Here is a 27,874-nt window from a genome sequence, read left to right on the forward strand (position 1 = left end):
TGTTTTAATACACATCACGAGATGGTCGGATGAGTGATGACCTGCTCTCCTCTTTTCTTTCTGTTTTTTTGCAGAAGACAAAGATCTCTACGTATGATAAGATGTGGGAGTTCATGAACAGCAGGAAGCAGTCTGTGATGGTGAAGAGCGTCGAGGAGGGCATCCAACGTGTTTTGACCTCTGATTATGCTTTCCTTATGGAGTCCACCACTATTGAGTTTGTTACCCAACGCAACTGCAACCTCACACAGATTGGAGGCCTCATAGACTCCAAAGCGTATGGAGTAGGAACACCTATGGGCAAGTACCCTGAAACCTTACATGCTGTTTCTTTTGACCGTTTTGTTTCAGAGTAGAGCATGATTGTGAAGTGGAAGGAGATGGAGCACAGATTTTAAATATGGCATCCAACACGTTGGAAGTGTCGAGAGGAAAAGAATCGCTGAAGAATATTACTCGAGAAATGATTCAGTCCTGGCAGCGGCAGAGTTTATCTGTCAAAACCCAGCTTGTACTGCTTGTACCCAACTTTTATTTTGGCATTCCACTTCCGCTTAGATTGCTCCCTAGCTAGCTAAATATTTAGCTTGTTGAATATTTAATTTAGCGTGCTTGCTAAATATTTAGTTAGCTAAATATTTAACTTGTTTGCTAGATATTTAGTTAGCAAGAGTCAGACAAATATTCAGCTCAGACTAAATATTTAGCTCAGACTTCAACATTTAGTTGGGAACTAAATACTTAATTTGAAAGCTAAATATTTAGTTTGTAAATGTATTTATCATTTATTTCAGTGAACTGAATATTTAATTTGGAACTCTGACAGAAATGTACGCATAACATGGTGAAAATATGACTTTGAACAATGAACACCCATATTTTTTTCCTTTGTAATAGGCCAAATAAGGCAAACTATTGATGTTATTTTTGTTTACTGTGTAACTTTACAAATGGCAGTCCGTAACAGACTTCTTTCTTCAATTGTGCCTGAGCCTGCAGCTACTTTTATTTTCTTTTTTTGAATGGCAAAACTCCCAATCTTGGATGTGCGAAGGTAGTAGAAACACACATCTAAGCACCGTAGCCATTTCCTTCTACTTCCCAAGGTTGCATTGTTTTGCGTTGGTCTGCCACATAAGGTAAATCTGAAACAAACATTTGTGGTTGTTAAGTGAGACAATTGTGAAATAGATCCTGGAGCATAACTGGCTGACAAGACGCAGTAATCCCTTTTGCAAATTTGATTATTTGATAACAAAGAGCACTTAAGAAGAAGATTAAAAAAAGTATTTCAGTTGCTGGTTTGAGCCAGTTTGTGTCCCGGAGGAAGTCCATCTTTCAAAGTATACTTTTTGTTACCAGAGAACTAAAGCACAGTAGCACACACATTAAAGCCATAACATCCGAGAATGCTGGCCAGAAGTTGTAAATTCATCCAGGACCAGCATCACAGAGGTTAAAGTGGTCATGACAAGGCCACAGAGAACACTTTTACCAGCTGCAATAGTGGCGCCCATCATCAGCGACACGAAAGCCATCAAACCAGAGAGAATCATTCGTGGCTGGCCACAGCTGGGCTTGACTTATGTCTTTGAGTCTAGGCCAGTTATGAATCTGCAGGGATGCAGTGATCGCCGTGGTGATGGGAAAGCTAAAGAGATGCAATGAAATATATCCTCATTGTGGCTGTGTAAGTGCAGAAATATTTACAGTGCTGCCCTTGAGATGGACATATTGAACCAGAAGATGGATTCACTCGTCTTTTCTTTCTTCTATTTTTTTTTCTTCTACGTGGCGATGCAGTGTAGGGATAAAATCAAGTCAGCCTACAATGCATAAAAGTTAATAATCAAAATGTTCAATCTCAAAGCAATTACTGACCACTAACACATTTCTACCTCTTACTCTGGTATTCATTGCTCAAGAGGCAAATTACAGCCATCAGAGTGTTTCCTCAGCGGTTGTGAGATAGTTAATTTCTTTATTAGTTCAACTGAAGTAATTTCCCCCTTTCCTTTTTTTGAACCGTGCCTTTGTCCTTGTTTCTTTCCTCCACAATCTATGAAAACCTCAGCTGTTACATCAACTTAAAAGCTCTTACAGCTTTAAAACAAAAGCATCGCCTGTATTACATCTTAACCTTTCGCTGCTTCTCAAAGCTTTCAAACGTCTTTTTTTTCTCCTTCTAAAAAACAGAAATGCGTCATCTTCTGCGCTATCGACTTAAACTGTGATCCTATTAATGCTTGAGGCCAGACAGTGGTAAGAATGATGGATGTCCTCGGGTGTTGAATATCTGTTAGGTAGCTGTGTATGCGCAGAGTGTCGGGAACAGCGCTTTTCCATTTGCCCAGATCCCGCTCTCCATATCCCCCTCTCCAAGGACCCATCCTATTAGCATTTATCCAAGGCCTGCTTTGTTAGGCCATCATTAATCATTTGAAATATGAGAGGAGCCAGAACCTGGGGACTCGGAGACTCGATGGATCTCTCATCTTTAAATGAAGTGGAGAAATGCTTCTCACATGCAAGCTCCCATGCATGTACACGAATGTGTTTTGAGACCAGTGCTTGCTCCAGAGTGCGGAATGCATACAAGTGAGGCTAAGCATCTGAGGGGAAAAATAAAAAAAAATCATAAATTTGCTGCAAAAAAAACTTCAGTGGTACAAAGTGTTATATTCTGTTTTGTTCCAACACTTTCTTGTCAGTGTAAACACAGAGACTGAAGATGAAAGGATGATGGATGATGATGGATAAATGATAGATGAGACAGCAGGGGAATTAGTAAAAAGGAGCTGACAGGCTAAACTCTATCAGGGTGACAAACAAAGTGATGCTACCAGCTACCTGGAGCCATATTTTATTAATTTCCCTTGAGTTTCGCACAGAACGTTTTCATGTTTTCAAAAATAATTTTTTTTTTATTTTTTTTTTTTTTTTAAAGACACATTTGTTTTTAGTCACGGCTTGTAATCCGCGGAGCCGAGTGTCTAAAATGGAGATGTAAAACCATGCTTCATTATGTATGAGATTGTAATCACAAAAATAGACTAATAAGCTTTGAAAGCTGTAAACGGGAAGCGTGAGGCCTCAGCCTAAGTGTTAATTTTTATTTTTGGTCAGGTTAAGAGAGGGTGTGTGCTCTATAGCTCTGCTGTGGATGGGAGAGGACCGCGACTCAGCTGCTGTGTGACAATTGCTCCAGCTTTGATCATGCCAGCACCCATTGAGCCTCAATGTCACTAAAGTCTGGCTCTTCCCCACTTTCCGTGGATTTGGGCCCCGTCGCCTGACATGCTCAAAAAAAATAAAAAAACACAGCAATGGTGGACCTTTTATCTCCAGTACCCACATATAATCCCAAACACATACGGAACCGTGTGATGTTTGCCCCACAGGGTTCCTCTTTCTCTCTCTCTCTCTTTTTTTTTTTTTTTTTTTATAGGCGCTATTTCTGTTGCATGAAAGTGTCTGTGAACAGCAGCTAATTTGTAAAAATTGACAGCGGTTCTGCTGCACAAAAAGCCAAATTATTGTTGCCAGCTCCCTGCACGTTATAATCCTCACGCTGCAGAGATGAGTGAGAATTTTGGAATCACTCTGTGAAAATACGGATTAGCGGGATTTGAAGAAGGACTTACAAAAAAAAAAAAAAAAAAAAACTCCCTCTAAGAAGCCAACAATAACATGACAGGTTTTTATGATCACAAGTCTCAATGTGTTTCACACACCCACAAACAAAAGAGGGACTGTACCAGACTCTTAAACATGTTCGCCAGGCTCATATTGTGCCGTTTGTATCCACAGGCTCTCCGTACAGAGACAAGATCACAATAGCTATTCTTCAGCTCCAAGAGGAAGGGAAGCTGCACATGATGAAGGAGAAGTGGTGGAGAGGTAACGGCTGTCCAGAGGAGGAGAGCAAAGAGGCGAGCGCTCTTGGAGTGCAGAACATCGGGGGGATCTTCATCGTGCTGGCCGCAGGGCTGGTGCTTTCGGTGTTTGTTGCTGTAGGGGAGGTCCTTTACAAGTCCAAGCAGAACGCCCAACTGGAAAAGGTACAGCAGACATTTTTGTCATGATTATAGGAATCGGCTTCAGTGACACCTAACGGTAAACGGCTGCAGGGTCATCGTTCAAAGGCGCGTTTGTGTTTCGCACCGTAACAGAGGCTCATAACTGAAAAGTAATCACGATGTGCACCGAGATGAGGAACGTGTCCACGTTTCCAAAAAAGAAAAAAGTGAAAAAAACTGAGGCAGGTGCTCAGCTGAAGAATGAGAATTTTGAATGAACAAAAAGGCTCACACACTGCAGGCGCCCATTCCTGCTTCATTTATTGCACCGTTTCATAGCACGGAGGTGACATGTTGAGAGCTCTGCTCTTCATTAGACCAGAGTTCTGCAGCCTGGGAGACTTTTTGTTCATTCATCGTAACCAGCATGCAATCAAACGCATTTTTGGTGAAAGACTTTTTAAAAATCTTTGGTAAAGGTTTAAAACTTACATGATGGGTTGCCTGAGTTTAAACCTGCCAGCAGTAATAATCATTCTGAATAAACGGAAATAATATCAGCTGTCTTAGCGGCATTTACCTGACATTTGCTCATTTATATCCTCATTTTTGTCTTATCTTTATGCATTTCCGTCAAGCCCTGGATTACTACATGTGGTAATATTCTAATGTTTTCTTTATATAGCTATATATTTTATTAGTCAGTCTGCAAATTAGAATAAATCACCAATAAAAGACAATCACAGCAAAACATGGTAGTGGCTGCATCCTGCTCCCAGACTACGTTTTACGTTTTTTTGTCAAGGTGTATGAAATAATGACTTATGTAAGTTCTGACCCGGATTAATCATGCATCTACTAAAAGCATGAAGATGAAGATACCGGTTATTTTCCAGTATGACAGTGGGTCTAAGCATACATTCAAATCTATCTGAGAAGTTCTTAGTGAAAGGAAAATTACTTTTAGAATCACATAGCTGAGTTCAGAACTAAGTCTGATAGGAAAAGGTTCCTGTCAGACCGCACTCGCAGCCCTCTCTAATTCATTTGGAGAACTTCTGCAAATTAAAGTGATCAAATATTCATAAGTAAAGCTCTGGGACGCTGATACAATCCTACCAAAGAAGACTGAACGCTGAATTTGAGTTAAAGTGCGCTTCAACAAAGTCGTAGCTTAAGGCTGTTCACACGTATACAACTGGGCTTTTAACTATTTTCTTCCAAAACAGATCTGTTTAGTCTACAGTTGAATTGCACCAGGCTTGTGTGACATACAGAGAGAAATGTTTTATACAATTGTTCATCAAGATTTCATTTTATTACGTTAGAAGAGCGTACTTAAACATTTACTGTAGGTGAATGTTACATCGCAAGTTTCTACACTGGCTTTCTCAAATCTCTTTCTTCAAGAGATTTGGAGGAAATCTGTAGGATTTTGCTACATTTTACAGTATCAGAGAAATGTGACCATGGCTACAGTTAGTAACCACTCAGTTGTAGTGAAGACATTTCAGTGGAAATAAACAAAGGACACTTTACAAAGAACCTTGTTTTTTCATATTCTCTGTGACGATATTTGCAAAGCTGCAGATTGGATGACTACAATCAGTCATGCAATCTTATTTAGCCAAATGATACAAAAGATTAGACGAGTTCATGAGCAGTACAGGGAGAGGGCTGGTATTCAAGAGTCAACAACCCTGCTTGTGTTCATCTGTTTGTTCTGCTCTCAGGGTTTCACAAATTGTTTTGGTTTAAGTTTTAGATAATTTATTTATGAGAACATTGTTTTCCTTTTAGAGGGATTTCCACTTAAGCTGTTCCAGTGCCACACCGGTACCGGTGGGCATTTAGCATCATTTCGCTTTCTGTTTCTAAGCCCTGAACTACTCACCTGAGAAGCAGAAACAAGCAGTGCAGTGCCTCCAATGCATTACTGGGCCAGAGGACAGAATCACATCAGGGGCGGGTTCCTGTAAAGCAACGTGTATAAATAAGTTAGTTTCACTTTAAGGCTGCATAATTTAGAGAGCAGCAATAAAGAGATGAGCTTTAGTGACTAGGAAAGGTATAGCATAAGTTTGTCTCTCTCACAAACTAAAGAGAGGGCTAGACACTGCACAGAACCGCTTACACTTACTCTTTTGAGGTGAATTTATAAACACTGATTGTGACTCCATTAATAAACACTGTTTGTGGTTTAATTTCCCCAGCTGGCACTGGAAATTCTGGCTTGAAATGGTGAATGTAACTCACATTTACGGCACGTTTATGTGTCTGAGTGTGACTTACGGAATGGATGTGCCAGTTGGCATTCTAAGTATGGAGAAAACACATACTGTAGCTAAAACCAATGATTACAAATTAGACTTACAGTATTAGGAAGTTGGTTTGCAGAGATTCTGAGATAAATATTGTGTTTTCTGTAGATAAACAGTCTCCCCGCCATGCGATCCTCAACAGCAATTCAGAATACAGCAGATGGAAGCTGTTCAGAACTAACTCTAGCTTCAGCCCTGGTGTCACACTGGAACTGGCGTTCATACGGCACATCATTGAATTTTCTTTTTATTATATAAAAAAAAGACAGCTTGTTAATAAATATCCACATACTAGGAGACATTAAGAGCTCGCAGCTGCTGTCACTGTAAATAAGGCCACCTGAGTTAAATAATTACCACGAAAACGTCTTTTAATCAGCATATATTGCACCATCTTTCTTCCCCCTCAGGTTACGTTTCCAGAGACTTTCCGCCACCATCCGGGCTCTTAATACACGAGTGCATATTATTCATCAAGCAGAGTGGAGTATGTATTTTAGCGCACCATAATGTGTGCAATTGCATTTCCACATAATTGCCGAAATCCCTAGATAGCATTTTTTAATTATTTGCATCTCAAGAAGTAGTGCAGCAGCGTCTCACTTTATAGCAGTTGTAATTATTTCTATCTTTTTATCTTTTTTTTTTTTTTTTTTTTTTGCAGACTGAATATATTTCACAGCACATCTCTCAGCTATCATTAATCAAGAGCTTCAGGACTGGGTCACAATATTCAGATGATTTGCAAATGCCAGGATTTTCTAGGCTTCCAAGGTGCTCGTAATTTGCATACAGACAACAAGCCTCTGCCTGCAAACCTCTTTCTACCCACCTCACTTTTCACTACTTATTTCTATTTTCTCTTACACAGTCCTCCACTTCCATAATCAATCTACTCCTTTAATTATTTATTTCCTAGCATATATAAAAGATTGTATTCTTATTCCAGACAAAAATATTGAATACATAGAAAATAAAATACCTGGCGCTTTCTATTGATATCTATCTCAAACACCCACACGCATAAACAAACCGAAAAATAAATAAATAACAATGTCATATTTTTATGCTCTCTTTTCTTGTATATCTTCTCCCCTCCTACAGCCTTTGAATTTGAATTACATCCTGCATAATTGGGTCAGGAATGCATGAGAATTGGATTTGCCAAAGTTGGTGCAAAGGCATATTGACATTTTATAGGATTTTACAGCACATACATAATTTAGGCACAACAGAATCTCATATCAAAGAAGTTACATAACACCAAGATATTTTAAACAGTTTACCAATATTTTTGGATTTAATCTTCTTAAGTGGGTTTTATGACCTCAAGGTGGCATTGTTCTATTTTTTTTTTTACATAATTCCTTCTGGATTTGGTTCTCGTCTGTGGGGGAAAGGCTGTAAGACAATAAGACCTTCAGATGACAATGATAGTGATGGGCAAAAATATTTAACAGATGTAAATAGATTTCTTCTTCAAATTCATTCTTAAGGAATTATACATTCGGGTCTGCTTTCCCTGTTGCTATTCAAATCGAGCTTAGATTTTCTCCCCCAGACAAAATATGCCAATTTTTATTTTATGCGTTTGCCAGTAAAATTTGCATTTTACTCCATTGTTGTCTTTTCCATCTTTAAATTGTCTATAGTATTCCCCAATATTGCAGCAGCAATCAATGTCTTAACAAATATTACATCATTATTGTCAGCTCCTTGTCTCAAGCAGCTGCAACTGGAGCTTTAAACTCAGTTGGTTATTATCGCTTTTTAGCACTGTAGAAGCCTTAGAAAGTGTTTTTTTTTTCTTTCTTGGCTGTCAAAAAAGAGTAACTCAGTCTCTGCCACTTCAGTTTTATTGTCTATTCATAAGCACATAAATTTTTAGGGCTGCCAACCAAAACTTTATACAAGCGGAAGCAGAGAAAGATTTTTTTTTTTTCACATAAGCTGAGATGCTGACAAAAAAAAGGTAACCTCTAGCACTGCGAAAAGAAACAATACACCTGAAACCAAATACACTTCTGCTGCTTCTGTTTGTGCTAAAACTAGCATTAGCATGCAACCCTAGGAAAGAGCAATGCTCATGAGCCCTAAGTTTAAATGTTCTGGGTTAATTTATCTCCTTTTTTTGTATTGACCATTAACCCTTTTCCAGAATGCTCGTCTCTGTCACCTCAGGACAGCACACTTATTTGTGTGTATTTTGGGCTGTAATATTTGAGTACGTCTGGAAGATCATTAATTGATTATCTATGGAGAAACAGAAAACTATATGATGAAATGCTGAACAGGCAACCAGCTGTCTGAGTGTGGATGCATAGAACAGAATGTGCTAGAAGATGGAGAATGAAGCAACTATACCACAACATAACACTGCAGCGTTTACATCTGCAAGCGAGAGACTGCTGTCTTTTTGACATCTCCATAGCAAAGTATATGATTACAGATGGATTGACAAGCTGTGCTAGCACCAATATTACTTTTATAGAGTCGTAAACCTCCTGTTCGGGATGGCTGTGAAGTTCTGAGTCAAGAACCGAAGCCAAATTTGAAAATGTTGGTCAAATTTGTATTTGAAGGGAAACAAATATAAACTTTGTGATTTTCTTTTCACTTCACAACTCTGGTATTTGGTGTCGGCCTCTGTTATGAAAACCATTGAAAGGCATTCTAATTTGTAATCTGGAAAAGCCTAAAATCCTACATTAATCCCACCTCACATCAATATTGATCTTGCTCAGTTTATATTGGTCGGATGAGTGTAACATAAAGAATAACTGCTCTACTTCTTGTCCTTCTTCTCTGTTTTCTTTTGCAGCGATCATTCTGCAGTGCTATGATGGATGAGCTGCGTGTTTCTCTGAAGTGCCAACGTCGTCTCAAACAAAAGCCTCAGCCGCCCGCCATCGTCAAGACGGAGGAGGTCATTAACATGCACACGTTCAACGACAGGAGACTCCCAGGGAAGGAAACCATGGCCTGAAAACTGACAACACCCTGAAACATTCCCCTCAATTAAAATCACCGAGGGGAAACAGGGGTCAAATTAACGCAGACTAGAACAGGGGCTGAGGTTAGCAGTATCAACAGGATTCCTTTTTGAACCAACATGCTTATGTAGACCGATGTTTCCTGTGGAAATACAGATACCTGAGAAGTGTCACCTCACTGTGACAATTACTTTTTGAAGGGAGCTGGAAACGGCGGACTCTCTCCCAGGCTGGGCGGGTGACGGGCGTAAACCTCAAAATGGATTCAAGCAGGTTTGGGACAAAAACGTTTGCTGGTTCACACCAGAAGTGGATTTAAACACAAACACACATGTATACACACGCACTCGTACTGTCGTTTCACACTCTTTACTGCTGTGCGTAAGGGAGGACTCAGTTTGAACGATGAATTCGGTTGTAGATTTTCTGTTGTCGTCAAAGCCCTTTGTCTTACTTCCATGTCTGTGGCCCCTTCCTTCAGTGGCTTGAGTTTCTCTTCAATCATTTAAAGCAAACACTAATTTCATACCAAAAAATTAAAAAGTAGTCAACACCATCTGGGTTATTATGAACTGATGTATAAAAGTGATAATTAGTTTGGAATCATCTATGCTGATCTTGTCAAATACTGTCATTTTCTTCTATATGTGCCAAAGTTCTGCCATTGTGAAGAACTTCCTACCACGCCTGTTTCTGTTTTGACGCCTCTAGAAGCAATGTAATCTGTCAAGCTCCTGACTCATGTCCGCCCTTAAACACTGTCAACGGTTTTCACTCTGTATCGGTTGTTGTTTAAAAGGTGGAATTTCTACAAAAGTGTTCGTTTTTGTACAAGAACAACAAAGTTTTGTAGTACTTTGTATCATATAGTAGCCCCTACCGTGGACAAAATATGTAGCAGATACCAATTCAGCCCTCGGACTCTTGACAACAAAGCTTCAGGCTCTGCTGTGTGGAGTACATTGCTTTCATCAATCTGCGATTCAGTCTTTTGTCTGCCACTCTCACGGGGGCCAGCGGTACATTCTGTTTGGGGACAATGTAGTGGATTTTGGTTGGGGAGAGCAATAGAATTGTAAATGAAGAGTTCACAAAGTAGGCAAAGGCGGTGATTCATGCTGAGAAATTCAGCTGTTGTCCTATCAGCAAAGAGTGTGGGTAAATAACAGTAGCTAAGATGAGTCACCATGAAAGACATGGTAAAACATGCAAATGTTGCTTTTGTGGAATATAAATACAGCCGTAGTTTTGTAGATCTGTTGTACTACAATGAAATTCTTTTCTTTTTTTTTTTTTTTAATGGTATGTCCTAAAAGTTTTATTTTTTAAACTAGTGCTACTAATAGGTTCCACATATGCGTATCAGAGTCTTAAGCATAAAAAGTACTTTGCTTAAATAACATAAATTATATGAACAGACACAATTAAAACACTTATTTTAGAAGATTTCCTTCACTGAAAAGCTGTTTTCAGTTATTATATAGTGTATATACTGCAAATATTTCTGACTTAGTTTGAAAATTATCACTTTTAGGACTCATATTTAGTGGCATCTCAATAAATTATAATATCATTGAAAAGTTAATGAATGTGGCTTACAGCTAAACCAAAAATCAGCTTCTCATGAAATTTTAATATTACATAAGACCCATAAAAATACCCAGCTGTCCATTAATACACCTGGATACAGCACTCTCTGAATATCCAGTTTGTTTAGCAATTACCTTTGATAGCTTCATGTGCAGGATGTCACTGAGTGTTTGTTTGACAACTGTCAAGTCCTTAATCTACCCCATGATCTCATAACATCCCCATAACACAACATTTCTGCATTTCAAAATGCTTTTTTCTTACTCTGATGAGATCCCCGAGGTTTTTCTGAGAAACACAATTTTGGATGTTATTAGCTGTAAGCCATAATCACAAAATTACCAGAAATAAACACTTGAAACATATTAGTCTCTGTGTAATGAATGTGTAAGATGTGTCTCTCGCTTTTTTTTAAATGTAGAATTGCAAATGAATCCACTTTTCAGCGATAATCTAACTTACTGAGATGCACCTGTAAGTGACCTCAAAAGTGATCTGTAATGATGGGGGTGTGAGTCGTATGAATGTTGAAAACAGTGCAGCTGCAGTCAATCGGATGGTGGGTATAATCAGGAGCTGCGAGGCGCTCGTATGTTGGATAGTAAATGTCCCACCTTAGCTCAAAAACCAGGCTGTGCTTCACTCATCTTTCCTCGAGTGGGCTTCATCATCTTGAGAGCTTGATGTTGATGATAGCTTGTGGGCTGAGCAAAATCATTTATCCGCTAATTGTCTCCAGATGTGTGTTATCTTCATGACCTAACACAAGCGCATTTGGTGCAACAACTCTTCCTGTCTGGTAACTCTGTTCCCTGTTGTGAAATGACAAGCACACTTGGTAGGTTACTGCTCCCACTGCCCCTGTCTTGACCCGTTTGTTCAATTCATCTGGCATTACAGGTGTTAGAAGACACTAACACCTACGCGCAGCCCTCTAATGATCATACCTTCATGGGTTAATTTAATAATTATATAAAAACTGACGAGAGGGATTATGTATTTAAGCTTTTGGTGATCTACTAGTGTTGCTTGTCATTTTCCATATAGCTATATCTAGTGGTGCAAACTAATTGAATTCCTGAAAACAATCTTTAATTGATTCCAAAGGCTTAGCGGTAAAATAAAAATAATAAGAAAAAAAGAAAAAAAAAACAAAGAAAACAATGTGAGCTCATGGAGTTTAACATTGATGCAAGGTTTTACAAAAACTGTCATTAAAAATGTCATAACTGTAGCTCTGCCTCGTATTTTTCTGCACAATTCAAGGTAGTCTTTGGAAACAGATTTACTTTGCAAAAGTTTTTTTAAAATCTGCTATGTCTTTCTGGTGTGTTTTCACATTGTTACGAAGTAGCCTGTCGTTAATTTGTTTTTAATAATTAAGGCACAATCAACCAAATAGTCACGTTTTTGAACTGTGGGAGGAAGCTGAAGCACCAGGAGAGAATCCACACATTCACAGGTAGAACATGCAAATCCATGCACAAGAACCACAACCTGGGATCTGAACCCAGAACATTCTTATTGTGAGGTAAAAATGCATTAGTGCCTCCATGTAGCTGTGTATATAGTAAGTTATCTTAATTCAGTTATACTACTTGTTTTTGTCAGAAAAAATGAAGTCTTGTTTTAAGCATATACGGCACAATGTGTTGGACAGAGGAAAAGCAATACATGAGAAATGAAGCAGCCAAAGTCTAAAGAATAGTTCTAAAAAACTGTTAGTTCCTGTGACCATCACATCTTAAAGGATCACAAAAAAACTGGGTTTTTTTTTTCTTCAAACAATTTGTTACTAGCAGCCTGAGGCAAAGACAACTGAATCATATTTTCTTTGCTGAATCCATAAAAAACTATATTTTAGCACCAACAAACTGGTTATTAAGAGCTATAAACTGAAAATCAGGCTTCTTCTGGCTAACCTGAAGAATGACAGATGTTTTTCTTAATATTTCTGATGTTTTGATGTTGTTTTTTTTCTGAAATATACATAGCATTTCAACATAGGATACAATGCCTTTTCACATTTTGTCACAATAAAACCACAAACCCTCCATCAGGATTATTTTGGTGATGGATCCAGCAGAGTGGTGTGATTGCTGTAAATCAGAAGAAAAGGAGCACATGAACATTTTGACATCTAAGAACATTAAAACCATTGCATGTTTTTGTTTTGAGACATCAATATGATGTAGAACCTCCTTTGCCACACTTACAAGTCCTTTGGGTAGGCCACTACCGACTTTACACATGTAAAACTGGCATTCTGCCCACCCCTTTATTGTAAAATATCAATGCTCAAGTCTTTCCACAGATTCTCAAGTGGCTATTGCTCTGGACGTTGAGTGGGCAATTCTAACAGATTTACACGTTTAATTTTAGCCACTCCACCATTTTGCTGGCTGAATGTTTTAGTAACTGCTCATTTGGAAGGAGAAGCCCTCCCCCTCCACCCTCGTCCAAGTCTCAAGTGTTTTCCATCTTCTGACAGGTTTTCTTTCAGAATGGCAAGCTATTTATCTTCAGCATCCTTCCACCAACTCTCACCAGTTGGTGGGAAGATGTTGAATAAAAGCATCCACACAGGATGATGCAGCCAACATCGTATTTCACAATGGGAAAGGATTTTTCTGGGTTTTAGTTTTTCATCAGACAAAACGCTTTGCTTAAAGAAAAAGCTCAAAAAGTTCCATTTTAGTCTTATCTGGACAGGGAATCGCCTTCCTTGCTTTTGTTTTATGCCCAACATGTAAAATATGAAAAATTGCATGAAGAAATATTTAAGACTTTCTTTCGATCACAGATTTCTTCAAATTTGTGGAGCACATGACAAGTACATTTGACGAATTATCCCACCAGAGCTGTTGCTCCTCCAGAGTTACCATGCCTGCTTCTCTTATAATTGATTCAGACTGAATGTCAAAACATGAAGTGGTTTTTTATGCTAAAACTGCTTTAAACCTGCCACTTGACTTCTGATCTGCGTGGTGTGTTATCTTCGTTTTTAAGATGCTGTTTTACAAGGTTTTGAATATAAATGGAAGCTATGCTTTTATGGTTTATCATTTAAAAATATCTAAAGTATAATTTTACTTATGCAGCACAACCAAGTGCATAAAATCCTTATTGAATTACATTTAAGTTCATAGTTTTAAAGTGATAACAGGTGTATTTCTCTTAGCCTGGCATGTTAATCTGTCATTAAATTATTTATGTTGCTTATTTCTAAGCACACGACTCAATATTTTGTAAGAGTTGGGCAAAAAAAAAAAAAAAAAAAAAAAAGTGAAAGTGATCAAGACCACTTAAACTGTTTCAAGAAACTTTTGCTTCTTAAGATGTAAAGAAATAAAATAAAGTAAAGAGAAAAAAATCTGGAGTTCTGTGGAGTAAACCCTTCTCATCTATTACCATGAATATACTCCTCAAAATATAATCAAATATCAGATTAATTGATTAATTCTCCAAAATACTTGATTTAATGACTGAATTAATGGCATAGAGTTGAACTGTAATTGAAGACTGAACTGAAACAAGGGTTTTAAAAAAAAAAAAAAAAAAGTTGCTCCCAGGCTGCCTGTATAATCTTCCCCTCGGCGGTGCACCTTTTTCTCTGACATACACAGGATTTTCTAGAAGTTACAATGAAAAACCGTCTCTGCATCTGCAGCTCTGCTGCCACCACACAAATGGCCACCCCTGTTTGCCCTCCAAAGTGACAGGGAAGGTCAGAGAATGCTTCAGTGCGTTCAGCGGGGATCGTTTAGTCTGTCACACTTATTTCCATCATATTAAATCTTCTTCCTCCTTTTCCTAAGTGGTCATTGGGAAGGTATCCTTGGATAACATCTTGTTCATCAGACAATTAATGGCTGGGATTGCATTGTAGACTGAATATTGCTTTCTGAATGTGACTTTGGTTTGTCACACAAATATCATAAGTAAATTGAGTCTGTCAAGAAAGATCTTCAAGGAGGACATTGGCGCCGCTGCTCATTCCCTGTGGTTCAATAATTTATGATCCCAGGTCGCAGATTAATATCATGTAAGTCTGCTTGATTATTATAATTAATTTTTTTTGCCAAGAGTACATCCATGTACAGACTCCTGGTGTAGTGTAAATTCTTCAAAAGATAAAATATGATCAAGTTTAGTGAGGATGAGAAATTTTGGGGTTAAAATGTCCATGTTGTGTTCTGAAACCTTTTAGTAAGTCTCTGATTCTCAGGTACGTTCCAGTGGCTTCAGCTACTTTCGTGTAAAATGGTTAAATATATCTTTCCTTCATATCACTACTATTTTTTATGAAGTCTCAGGTTTTGCTGGGCATTTTTAAAAATCTTGACAGAAAGATTTATTAATTTTTTTTTGATTAGCAGCTCTTATTTTATTTATCTAGCATGAAGCTGAGAAGATCTGCGCCTGGAAGGACTCTGTCAAGACAAGAAATCATTTTTTTATCCCAGAGTTGCAGTGGTAAGTCTACCACCATGGTTCTGATTTTAACACTTATTAGGTGGGCGATTATTACATTTTGTGGCAGGATTTATAATTCTGAACTGATTAATTTGATCATAGACATTGCAAGGCCATTTTAATGAGTGCCCTCACTAACCCCTGAAATTTCATATCCAAGTCTTATTAGTGTGAGTGTTGACAAAAAAAAGTAAGATTTTTTTTTTTATTATTATAATTAAAGCTAATAAAGTGCCATATTAAAGTGTGTAACTGGGGTTCGCATGGTCTGATTCTGCAGGCACTTGTGTAATGGGCTCAGCACTGATACATAATAGTGGTGTGAATACAGCAGTCTACTGTATTTGCATACCTTGCTTTGTGCAAAAAGAAAGCAGTAAAAACCCAAAAAAAACCCGAGAGGACGGGGTGTGTGCAGCGCCACACGACACGTCAGGATAGAAATGGCTTAAATGTGGTTTGTGTTAGAGCAGCGTTGATTGTGGCATAATAAGAAGACAAGATGACAGAGAAAATTAAGAAAAAAGTTGTAAGCTAATCTGCATGATGATGGTGATGAATATGTTGTCTCCAGCATTTCTCTGCATTGCCTTTCTGTCTGCTGGCAGGATTCCAACATAAGCTAGTGGAGTCCCTTGATTTCCTTAGAAAATGTGACTTGTATAAAGGTGAATTTATTTTTTATTTCACCTTTTTATGGCGATTGTGGCTCAGAGGGAAGTTTAGCTGTCAAACAATTGGAATTGTCTTTGTTCAATTCCAGGTTTGACGTCACCTTCAGCAAGGCATTTAGACCTGGTCTGTGTGATAGTGTTTTATCAAATGATGTCTGTGTAGCTCTGGTTTAAAAATATTTTAGGAGTTATGGCTAGAACAGTACAACATAGATGAAATTCCTTGACCATTGATTCAGAAAATTGACAATAAAATGCAAAAGGGGAAGTTACTTCACAGCTTTTTGAACAATGAACAAATGCTGCAGATGGGAATAAATCTAGGGCAGACTATACAGCCAGGGAGATTAAGGACACAGAATTAATGTTCAATAAGATATAACAATATTGGATTCTTTTCTCTTTTCTGTGGAAAGAAAAATTCTACAATCTTTTGAATTTAAGGCAGCTTCAACAAAGGGCTAAATACCTGAGGAACTCTTGACACATTTGTTGTCAATCAGCAATACAAGGTCTAAGGATCTGGGATATTCACTGGACAGGTTTCTAGTCAGTTGTTGGGCAACACTAGGCAACCATGCATACACTCAGACCTAAAGGCAATTTATAGAGGGCATGAGGGCTTTTACCTAAAAATAACTTGTATTCATAGGGAGATCATACAAACTCTATAGAAGGATTATTGCTAGGATTCAAACCTAAGTCCTTTTGGCTGCATTGATTGCCCCAGCATGCAGTCCTTCGAGTAAAAATGAAATGCATAATGAAACTACATCCTTCAATCAATCAAGTGGTGCCAGTGGGGAAGATAGAAGACATAGCGCTAAAAAAAGCTTTGTTCTGATGAAGTGCTGTTTTTAATTTGGCCGTCATTCCAGAACTTGATATTTTATCACATGTGAAAGCTGCTGCAGTGGGTAGTTCTTCATCTGCGGACATTTTGGTGCTTTAGAAATTAGCTTTGGTTTCTTCTTGTGAGCTCAGCCTGTATAAAGGGAATTACAATAAAAGGGGAACCGATTATATACCACACACTTGGGAGTGTCCCCCATTTTTCCCTCCTACACCTACGACAAGAGGGGAGTTGAGTGCAATAAATGTTGGCCCAAGACATGATTTAAATGATCTGCTTCAAACTACACTAGTTTCTTTTGCGTGTGACCTGAATGGGAGTTTTTCCACAATTCAAGATGTGCAGGATATAAACTCAATTTTAGCTGCAAATTAGTTTCAGTTTAAAAGAATGATCCTTTGTGTCTTGCAGCAGTTCTTTTGGTTGTGGTTGCATATCCGAATGTCTTTTCTCCCAGTGGCAGATGTGTTGTGGTGGGTGGCAGCTGCAGAATGGAGGAGCACAGATTGCTAAGTGATTCACCCTGCTCCTGGCATCTCCGTTACCCCATGAGTCTTTTCACTGACAGTGTTTTCATTTCTATTGGCTTCATGTGTAACTAGCATGGTTTGGTGCTTTGACAGCTCTGTTGGGAAAATGACAATTCAGGTCTCCTTGCATAGAGGTTATTTCCTCTGCTGTGACCCGCTCTGCGGGAAAAAGAGACGGAGGGACCCCGGCTGAACATGACACAGAATCACATTTTTTTAAATGCACATGTTGCTGGTGCTCAGTCTGATAAAATCGCTGGCCTGATGTTACAAATTAGCTCCGCATCTGACGGCATCTGCTGCCCCTTTATGCACAGACCAGAAATACCAGTGTTGAGTGTTGAATCGGTCACATCTCCTGAAGTGTGAATTGTATTTTGTTCACTGCTGTCAAATAGAATCCTTGTCCCTTCTCAACAAAAAGAAAATATAAATAAATAAATAATCCCCCTTTTGGTTCTCTCGAACAAATGTTCTGCCTCCTTCCCACTTCCATCTGCCTTTGAGTCATTCATAGTGTTGATTCCACCTCTGGAGGAATACATCAGGCAGAACGCCTTTTTCTTTCATCAGGGCATCAGCTTTAAAGTAATTTTCCTCCTCTCACAGGGAGCCAAATGGAGACGAGAAGATGTCGATTCTCTCATCTCTTTGTCTGTCCCCTTTGATCTCTTCCAACACGAATTCCCGATGCACAAAAAGTAAATGCCCCCTTCCCCACACTCCTCCTCTCCCCTCACTTTCTCTGGAGCATGGTTGGTCATACAAAATTGACCAGAAATGACTTCTAATGACCCCTGTGTTTTACTTGGAAAACAGAATACCCCCACAACACACTCCTTGCTATCATTACGCCTAGTGCATTTTAATGATGGATGAATTATTCAGGGTGTGCTTGTAGATATAATAGTCCAAACCGCTGATCCTGAGAACATCTTTATGAGCCCTTGTGAGAGATGAGAAGGATTTTGTGACAAAAGGACGAGGGCTTGAGCAAAGGCACACATGCTGGCGCGCATCGTTGACTGTTGCATTTACAGTCAGCAGCTGTAATTTATGTTGTATTCCCTGTGCAGGAGCCCCCTCTATCTCAAAGAAAAGGTTAAAGCATACAGCCTGGAGGCAGTGCTACAAAGGTTAGCATGCAGTTTAGGCACGCAGAATAGAGAAAAGGGATTGGGAAGATACGTGTTCCCCTCTTCTCTTTGGCCTGAAAGCTGCCTCTGATACCCAGAAACCCTCTCTGTGGTGTTTAGGGGTATTTATCCTTCAGTTCTCTCTTTCCTTGCCTTTTTAAACATCCAGTACCTAACACCATAAACACACCTGACCTTGACAAAGCCATCTCAAGAGATTGTATCTCAGAGAAAGGAAGAAATACGATGATGGGTAACTGAAGGAAACCATAAAAACAACAGTGCTCATACCGTCCAACGCCTAAAGCGGTGTGCTTAAAGATGTGCTCAGGACAGAGTCAGTGAGACAGAGTGATGATTATAAAACACACACACACATGGTGCTAGACCATTAAAGAGGAGAGGGATAAAAGAGAGAGGGCTGTGAAGAGACACCAGTGTCTTGGTGAGTCAGATGTGTTGAGGTGATTAATCTGTTTTGGCTGTCCTTCACAGGCCTGAGGGTGGGTAAATATTTAGCAGTGCTAGGCTGCCCCCTTTTGGAGAAAAGAGGATGACAAAATAACAATATATTTACAAAATGCATCATCCTTCATCTAGTTTCTCGAATTTACTATCAGTTTGAAATATTTGCAGGCCATATTTGATAGAATGTCTGGTTTGAAAGTAGTTTGATACTTTTTACACTCAACCTTTTTTTGTTTTATCTTTCTAAGATTAACTAATTATCAGTCTTTCTTAAAATATTGCAATTTGTTTTTATCTTACAGAAACTTTCATTCTGTCAGATAAAAACATCAACTACCAAAGCATTGTTACATCACATTTACCTGCAAATCACCTATTATTCATGTAATAATATGTTGATTTTCTTCACCAACAGAAATGTTTTGTGATAACTTACGGTAATTTTTTTTTTTTGTTGTTGCAGAAAAGTAATGACATCATGCAATCCGGTATACAGCAGACTTTTATTTCTTTTTGTACATCAGGCTTTTAAAAAATGCCACATTCTTCAGCACTGATTTGTTGAAATAACTATCTTCATAGCTACAATGTTTTAATGAATTTGAATAACATTTTTAACGATGTGTAAAATCTAAAAAGTCCTTTCCTTTACAACAAAACAGGCTTTGTTAGGCTACAAAATGATACCAGTGCACAGAAATGTTGAGATAAAGAATCTGAGATTTGTTTACTGATATCTGAACATCTTGGAGCAATAATACATGCTTTAATCTTCTTGTGATAGTTTTATTTTCCAGTCAAGTGAAACGTTAAAGACATTTAAAAATCCAACCCAGACTTCACAGGAAAAAAAAAAAAAAAGCAGTACACCAATAATGAGACTGAAATAATGATTGAGGAACATTTTCCCAGTTCAAAAGCAATCGGTGCTCTAATTCAACAGAAACAGAGCATAAAGACTCTCTGGCCACAATGTAGAGATTGAAAACACCTACAAACATGGAAACAGTGAGGTTATTCATCAGTGCATAAAAGGATCTGCACTTGGCTGAATTTAAAAAGGTTCCCACGAGGTACAACGTTCGGCTTCGGCATTTACACAAACACTTCTGAAAGTAGGTTTATTACAATAAAAGACAAAAAGGAAGAGCATATTGTATCTAAAACACAGATCAGCTGTCAATGGCAGCAGTTGAGGTATGTGAAGTCCAGTATATTTGTCCAGCCACTAAACAATTCCTTGCTCTGCATCATGTCTTTGTACATTCTGTCCGCCTAGGAGCGTTTGATAAAATCACTGCTCTGGATATTTAAGTGTTTCTAGTTATCTTTAAAAAATAAAAATATTCAAAGAATTTGAACTTATAAAGGGATCTTTGAGGCACAAACAAAAACATTTAGAGAATGCATTCACTGCTAAGACCAAGTTATCTGAAGTTAAATATTGTGACATAGGTAAATTAAAATACTGTTTTCTCTTTTACCTGCACTAACGTCCACTGGCTTTTATAATTCTGGTGGACAAAATCGCACAAATGTTTTTAAAACAAAGAAAGTTATCTAGAAAAAATGTACTTATAGATACTTAAAAACTTGAGTGAATATTTTATGCATTATGATAACATTGTGATAACTTGCATACATAGCTAAAATATCATTAAGTGATGTTTAGAATACCAAAAAGGTGCCACTATGTAGCCATTTTCAGCTCTACTGAGAAGACATTGTAATATAATTGATCAAATAAAGATGGCCAGCTTAATTTTTTATTTTTTTAATATATATATATATATATATATATATATATATATATACTAGGGAAGCTGGTTTGGCGCCCATCTTTGTTATACAGAGATGCTGAAAAAATAAGGACTTTTTGGGGGTAAAATGTGGTCCAAAACCTTAAAACATACATTGTGCTAGAGACTGTTCGATGCATACAAAGTTGAGTTTACTCAGCAGTTTCCTGCTCTACAATATTTTCACTGGTCAGATTGTAATTGATTATCTAATAAATACTGCTGTGTTTGTCTCGGAAGTCAGAACTCGTAGCTGGGAATGATGCCACACCCGAGTTGAGTGTGTTCTAGTTGCAATTCAGAAAACCAGAGGGATTTAATAATTGCGTTGGTCCTACTTACCACAAGCTATTAATATATCTTTGTCCGTTTTAAGTGTTCAAACACATAAAAGAAAAATTATTTCAAGTAGACATTTTACAGCACTATATATACACCACTGGTTTATTGAGATGTAAACAACACAAAAGTGCTAATAAATGGTTTATATCAGCAATTTTCACAACATTCTATGAATGCATTACATCAGGCTCGAGGCTGTTCCATGAGCTTTGACTATCCCAATCAATATCTTAACATTAGGGGCTGCTCTTCTTTAACTTTTGACTCAAAAGACTAAAAATAAACATTTCTAAGGTCAACGGTCAAATGTTTTTCCCAAAAAAATCTTCAAATCCAAATGAAGTGAGCTGCATGTCTAGACATAAATTGAAGATTCTTTTCCATCAATAGGCAATGACATAAGAAATGTCCAACAAATACAGCTAAAGTCATTTTAAAGGATTTGAAGAATTATTTCTGCCAGACAGAGGTGAGTTTAACACTGGGTGCTCTATCTTTTAGTGGTCTATAAAAATTACGAGACACTAAATTTCACAAAATAATGAACCAACTCAAACGACCAAGGGCATTTTGGAGAAGAAGCACTCTAAAGAATCCTAGCTCTTTCAAATGAAACAGGACTTATTTGAGATAAAAGGGGCGTACTTTGCAAACAAAGAAATAAATAAATAATTTTCTTTTCATTGCCAATGAGGGCAAAAGCCTTTTTCTTGTAGCTTTGTAAAAAAACAAATAAATAAAAAAAATACTTGTTGGGTATGATGCTCCTCAATGTAAGTTCTTAAGCAAAAAAACAAAAATATCGCTTGGAAACCTTGAAACTTTTTCCTTGCTCTGTTGTATCTTCAAATTTCATTTAACATCACCAGATTTTCATTTGCCATATGCAGAATCAATATTTTTTTATGATTACATGTGTTATGCTTTTTTACCTTAACATACACATAATTCCATACTTAAGGCAGTTGAGAAAATAACAATGCACAAGAGGAAAAAAAACTAAATCTGAAATGTCTTACACTTTATGCTGCCTTTAAAAACCACACATTGTTCATTTGTGCCATCAAATACATTAGTCAGTAGTTTCAGTGCTTTTTAATAAATTTCTCAACAGATTTCTTATAAATTTTTAAACTTTTTTTGGCTAACCTAAATGTTTCAGATCCTCTATATAATAGACAAACATAACTAAAATAAATACAAAATTAAGCTTTGAAATGATGCCTTCATTTATTCAGTAGGAAAATATTTTCCCTTCTATCTACGTTGACTTGTTGTAACATCCTAGACAGCAGCAACTGTCTCTAAGTGTTTGCTATGATTGGCAATGAATCTTTATCTTCTAGGCACAGACTGCAGTTTAAGATATCTCAATCACACTTTAACCAGTGTGATCGTCCATGAAGGTTATGGACGTTCCCATAACCTCCATTTTGTATTTCTGAAATGGAGTTGTTAACATGCATTAGATCGTCATCCTGCTCTTGTAGGACATCCTCCTGCAAGATCTTCAGGCAGAGATAAGAATTCATCCCCATTCAAACACTAAATCAGTTTTTTGTGACCTCCTGGATGTGTTGGTGTATTCTTGGAGTGATTTTTGTAGGCTGACCCTCAACCCCAGGGAAGGTCACATTTTCTTCTGCCTTTTCTCCATTTGCGAATCACAGCTCTGGCTGTTAACTACTGGAATCTCAAAGCACTAGAAATGGATACAAACTAATAGGTGTTAATGATTTTTCTCTTTCATTATTATTATTTTTTTTTGCTCTTGAATTGTTTTAAATTGTGGCAAGATGTGAGGATTTGGGAGATAGTACTTGTCGTCAGATGGGTTCAGTTGTGGTCAGGGTGTGGCAGGAGAATGATTTAACAGGGGGCTCAATAGACATCCTCCCTTAATTAAAGTTTTTGGGAAACTGCTCTCTGGATTTACTCTGTTAAGAAAATTGTGTTGATGATCTGAAACATTTAGATGTGAAAAACAAATCAAAACCAGGAGTACAGGAAAGAAAGATTTCCAAAGCACTGTAAACTGATCAACAATAAAGCAAACAATAACACTGGAAAATCATGTTTGTGTATACATCCCAGAGCTCATTTAAACAAGCTTTTTGTCCCCTGTGCAGGTCCACCAGAACTCAGTCATTTTCTCCGTTGATTTTGAAGAGTAATACTGCTTTTATACGCAACGTTTAATCTCTTGAATTCAAAAACAGTTTTAGGAATGTTACTAAATGAAAACAAATCACGTTTAGTACAAAACCTACTGATTTTTAAGAGTAAATGTTATTGTCTCTAGTATATATATAAAACAAATAAGCTTGCACGAATGTAATCACTGTTAACATCAATTAGCAATATCTAACACAAGCAACTTTTGATTATCTTGAGCTGTGAACATGGCTGACTAAGGCCATTACCATGGAGCCTGCAAACAGGTAATAATATCAATTTGGTAACAAATCAAACTGACAAAAACAAAAAACACAGGGAATCTTTGCTCAAGTGCAAATCTATTCTCTTTAGGCAAATCATCATCAAGTGGTTGTAAAAAAACAGTTATGATAAAATGCAAAGTCAAAAAAACAGTCGTAGTATCTTAAAAATGAGTCTCACAGCCATAAAATATTACATTTGTGAATAGCTAGCCCAATAAGCTGAGGTAAACTCACTGCCTTTGTGCAAAGTAATGGTTCTTCACTCATTACTCGCAGATTTGAGCTCTTACGAAAGCTTTAGGAAAAGCGGCAAGTAAAAAGAAACCAATGGTAATAAATGACGGAGACACAAGTGAAAAGCCACATCAGGGCTGAGATCTTGAAACCATTGTGACACAAAGTAATGATAATTTAAAAAAAACTGCATGGAGAAAACATGCGACCTGGGAGCAGGTAAGGAGCTTGTCGAGGAAGAGCGCTAATGAGGTAGGTTTTTTTTGCTGTAAACAAAAAAGCAACAGTTTTCCAGTAAGAAAAAAAAAATTATTAAATCTGGAAAGGAAGACGGAGAAATCTGTGGCAACACAAAAGACTGTCTAAGACGATTATTATACAGACTAATATTAATGATACAACTCGATTAAAAAAATAACAAAAAACCTCAGAAACCAACAGCTATGTGTAACTCAGGAGGTAGTTGCTATCATCAGTACTTGAACTGGTTATATGTCTCTTCGCCATTGCTTAAGGGTTTGTGGAGTCCATCAGTGGATGATTCCCAAAAGAATAATAAACACTTCTTTGCTTTTTTTTTTCTTTGCTTTTTTTTTTCTTTGCTTTTTTTTTCTTTTTTTTTTTTTGGTTAATTCCCTGAGACGAGTTCATCATCCTGAGAGGAGCTGTGTGTAAAAATGTAAAAAATATGCCATACAAAAAGATGTGTCCATAGAGATTTAAGCATGAGTTGCAGTTTGGTCAACCACCGTTTATTTTTTATTTATTTTTTTTAATGTTTTTTTCTGTCAAGCTGCATTTGTTGTTTGATTTTCAATGCACGCACACATTCAAAGCTGTATGTTATTTAGAAAACACTTTGCTGCACTTTCAGCAAGTATCCGCTCTATTTCCGAAAAAGCAAGCACTTCAGCAAGTCTCAACTTTAAATGTCTTCAAGAAAAGGACAAACAAACAAAAAAAGCCAAACCTCTTTGGTATAGAAATATACCAAAAAAGTTGGTTGTCTTTACAGAGCTTTTCAAAAGCCCACATGCCAGTTTGATATACTTGTACAAAGTTTTTTGATTTGTCAGAACATTAAAATACAACTCCAAAGCGACCTTACGTGAACTTTGTGAGGAGTCGACTTCAGATGAGCTCTTTTCACATTCAGTATGGTCAGAGAAGAGTTGTTAGGGTCAGTAAGTGCCACTAAAGCCATGCTTGGGATTCAAGTTATACCGAAAGCAACACAATCCGTCCGGCTATTTCTCCCTCCATTGTTTTGAAACTGGAGCAGCAGCAGCAGCAGAGACGTCATCCCATCACCTGACTGGTGCTGACTGACAAACGCTAGGCACTGACGGATGAGGGAAATATGGTTCGACTTTACTGAAAAACATTTTTTAAAAATACTAAGAGAGCAGACATTATCAACATTCACTTCCCGAAGGAAGAAGTTGTGAGGTATTATGTGAATAAAGCAGCTATGATAATGAGGTTATGCTAGAAACTACATCTTCAAGGTGAGTTTTGTGCTGTGACCATGCAGTACCTTGCAAATGTGTTATGCCCTTTAAACTTTGACACAACTTCAATGAATATCATTATGGTTTTTTTTGTGAAAGGGCAGGAGTAAGACATATATATGGTTAACAAGAATCTACAAAGTGTGGTGTGTATTAGTATTCAGCCCCCCTTCAGTCTAACAATTCTCAAAAAATCTATCTTGCAGAACTTGGAAGGATTTGATGGGAAGATGGCTGGAGCTGAAATACGGGATAGTCCAGGAAAAATAAAACCACTGGATCCTTGAGGATCACCTTTCAACAAGACGACACTTAACACAGACAGAGCTCCTATAGTTCAGATCAAAGCATATCTGTGTGCTAGAATGGCCTAGTCAAAGACCAGAGCAAAATCCAGTTGAGAAACTGTGGCAAGCCAACTTCCTGATTTATTTTTATCTTTTTCTATCGTCGTTAAAAATTAACAACATTCTCATGCAGTTGGCCAAATAAATTGCTGGCATGCAGAATCTGACTGACTGGTACCTGAAAAATTATATTCCACCAAAAATTCCATCCAAGAAATCATTTGAAATTGGGACTTTCGAGACCAGGCAATTCAAACACTGCATATTGCAATTCCCATTAGATATATTGTGTGGCTGTGACACACCACTAAAGACTCGCACCTTTAATCACAGCAAAAAGTATCAACTCGGGCGCTGGATACAAACACTCAGCAAACCTTTTTTTTTTTTACTTATTAGAACTGCAATATCCCCCATTCTATGCTGGTCAAGCACATAAAATAAATGTGCCGAGGCGTGTAGTTGTTACACAACAATCCATGTAAAAAGTTAAAGGGGTGTTAAAACTTTTGCAAGGGACTGTATAAACTAATCGGTATAAGAAAGAGTGAAATACAAAAATGGAATTAACTACAACAAAAATGGGTAAAGAGGGAGAATTTTCACACACCACGATGTATCCCACGCACTTAAAACAGGGCTGTGCACTTATATCAGAGCCAAGTCCGTATATATGCTTATTTAATGTTAATATAAATTTTATTATATCTTGTAGCTTTACATATATATATATACATATATATATTAAAAACTACTTTAAACTAATTATGCAACAACCAAAATGGAAGTCTAATGATAAGGCCTTTTCTTAACATCTAAACTATTATCTAGACTAATTATATATTTGCCTTATACAATATGCATCTATCTGTGATAATAGGAAAACGGTGGAGTTTTAACAGCCATGATTCGCCCATGAAGAAGACAATTCTCCAGTTTGACTATTCTGATTTCTTTCGTAGTATCCATGAAAAGCACACACTCTCCTTCTTCTTTGTTCTCAGTCTTGCACTTGCTCACACTTCAACAATCAGTTGGTCCAGTCCGTGTCACGAAAGCGATATGTATCGAGGGTTTTGAAATGAGAGGAAAACGTACTCTAGCAGCTCAGCGGCTTTTTAAAACGACCCCTCAGGAATGCATTAAGTTTCCCCAAAAGATCTGGAGAAGCCAGGCTAAAAGTCCTGTGGGTCTGGATTATTACTTAGAGGAACTCAAGCTCTTATGTGTTGTCCCCTAATCCATCTTAAAATGAGCTACCACGTGTGCTGTGAAGATGCAATCGGGATTTTTTCCTCTCTCTCTCTGAATGATTAGGCTTACAGTATAAAGTTGTGGCTTTCAGTCTGCAGAATAAGCAGGAAGGGGGCTTTTAAAATAGCCACCCTTCAGGTCCGAGGGGGAGCAGAAACAACAAGGTCATCAAAGCCTACACACAAATGACATTTCACCATTGAGCTGCACAGATTGAAACAAAGAATTATTCCCTGCAGTCACCTTTCCAGCAGTCGTTTCCATAGCTGCACCAGATGACTGCAAGTCAGTCGCACACATTCATGCACGTCTGTACCCGGCTGATCGCTGCCACAGCTGTGCTGGTTGGAAAAATACCACAATGAAAAATAAAAGAAATAATAATAATAATAATAATAATAATAAAAATAAAAAAAAATAAAAACTCCCAATTTTTTATTTATTTTTCACAAGTGTGAGGTAGACGAGGAGGAAGGGGGGCTTCGGGTAACCTTGACTGAGGGTAGTCACGAAGGTCAGAGGCTGTGTGCTGGAAAAAAAGTTCACCTCGACAGAACATTTTTAGGATTTCCTCCACCTTTGGGTCCGTGAGCTGCGGTGTGTGTGTGGCTCCTCGGGTGACGAGGAGGACCCCTCCAGGGGAGACGAACCGGAGCGCTCTTCCTCCTCGGGGAGGCAGAGGTGAGGCCCCGTGCCTGGAGCGGAGGCCGAGGTAGACGCTTGTTGGTCCTGAGAGCCTGCGGCGGGTGCCAGCGCCTTGTGGGGACACTGGGCTACCATGTGAGTGATGCTCTGGCAGTAGTGGCATTTCTTTGGCTGGGGGGGCAGGCCACACTCCTTGGCATGGTGATCCAGACCTCCACAGTTGTAACAGCTGCAAATGAAA

At 37.9% G+C, this 27,874-nt stretch overlaps 2 protein-coding genes across 4 annotated transcripts in view; one reads left to right on the forward strand and one right to left on the reverse strand.

The window, feature by feature from the left end:
* The window catches only part of LOC122825793 (glutamate receptor ionotropic, kainate 2-like), an 81,724-nt gene extending 69,567 nt beyond the window's left edge, over positions 1-12,157 (forward strand). For both annotated transcript variants that reach the window (XM_044107350.1, XM_044107351.1), the window contains exons 14-16: positions 75-300; positions 3,811-4,061; positions 9,162-12,157. In XM_044107350.1, coding sequence (XP_043963285.1) covers positions 75-300; positions 3,811-4,061; positions 9,162-9,326 — 642 coding nt within the window. In that variant the 3' untranslated portion in view covers positions 9,327-12,157. The remainder of the gene's footprint in view (positions 1-74; positions 301-3,810; positions 4,062-9,161) is intronic.
* An 8,701-nt stretch (positions 12,158-20,858) lies between these two features.
* The window catches only part of lin28b (lin-28 homolog B (C. elegans)), a 31,770-nt gene continuing 24,754 nt past the window's right edge, over positions 20,859-27,874 (reverse strand). For both annotated transcript variants that reach the window (XM_044107352.1, XM_044107353.1), the window contains exon 4: positions 20,859-27,862. In XM_044107352.1, coding sequence (XP_043963287.1) covers positions 27,550-27,862 — 313 coding nt within the window. In that variant the 3' untranslated portion in view covers positions 20,859-27,549. The remainder of the gene's footprint in view (positions 27,863-27,874) is intronic.

The sequence above is a fragment of the Gambusia affinis genome, linkage group LG22 (assembly GCF_019740435.1).
Source record: "Gambusia affinis linkage group LG22, SWU_Gaff_1.0, whole genome shotgun sequence".
NCBI classification, from domain to species: Eukaryota; Metazoa; Chordata; class Actinopteri; order Cyprinodontiformes; family Poeciliidae; genus Gambusia; species Gambusia affinis.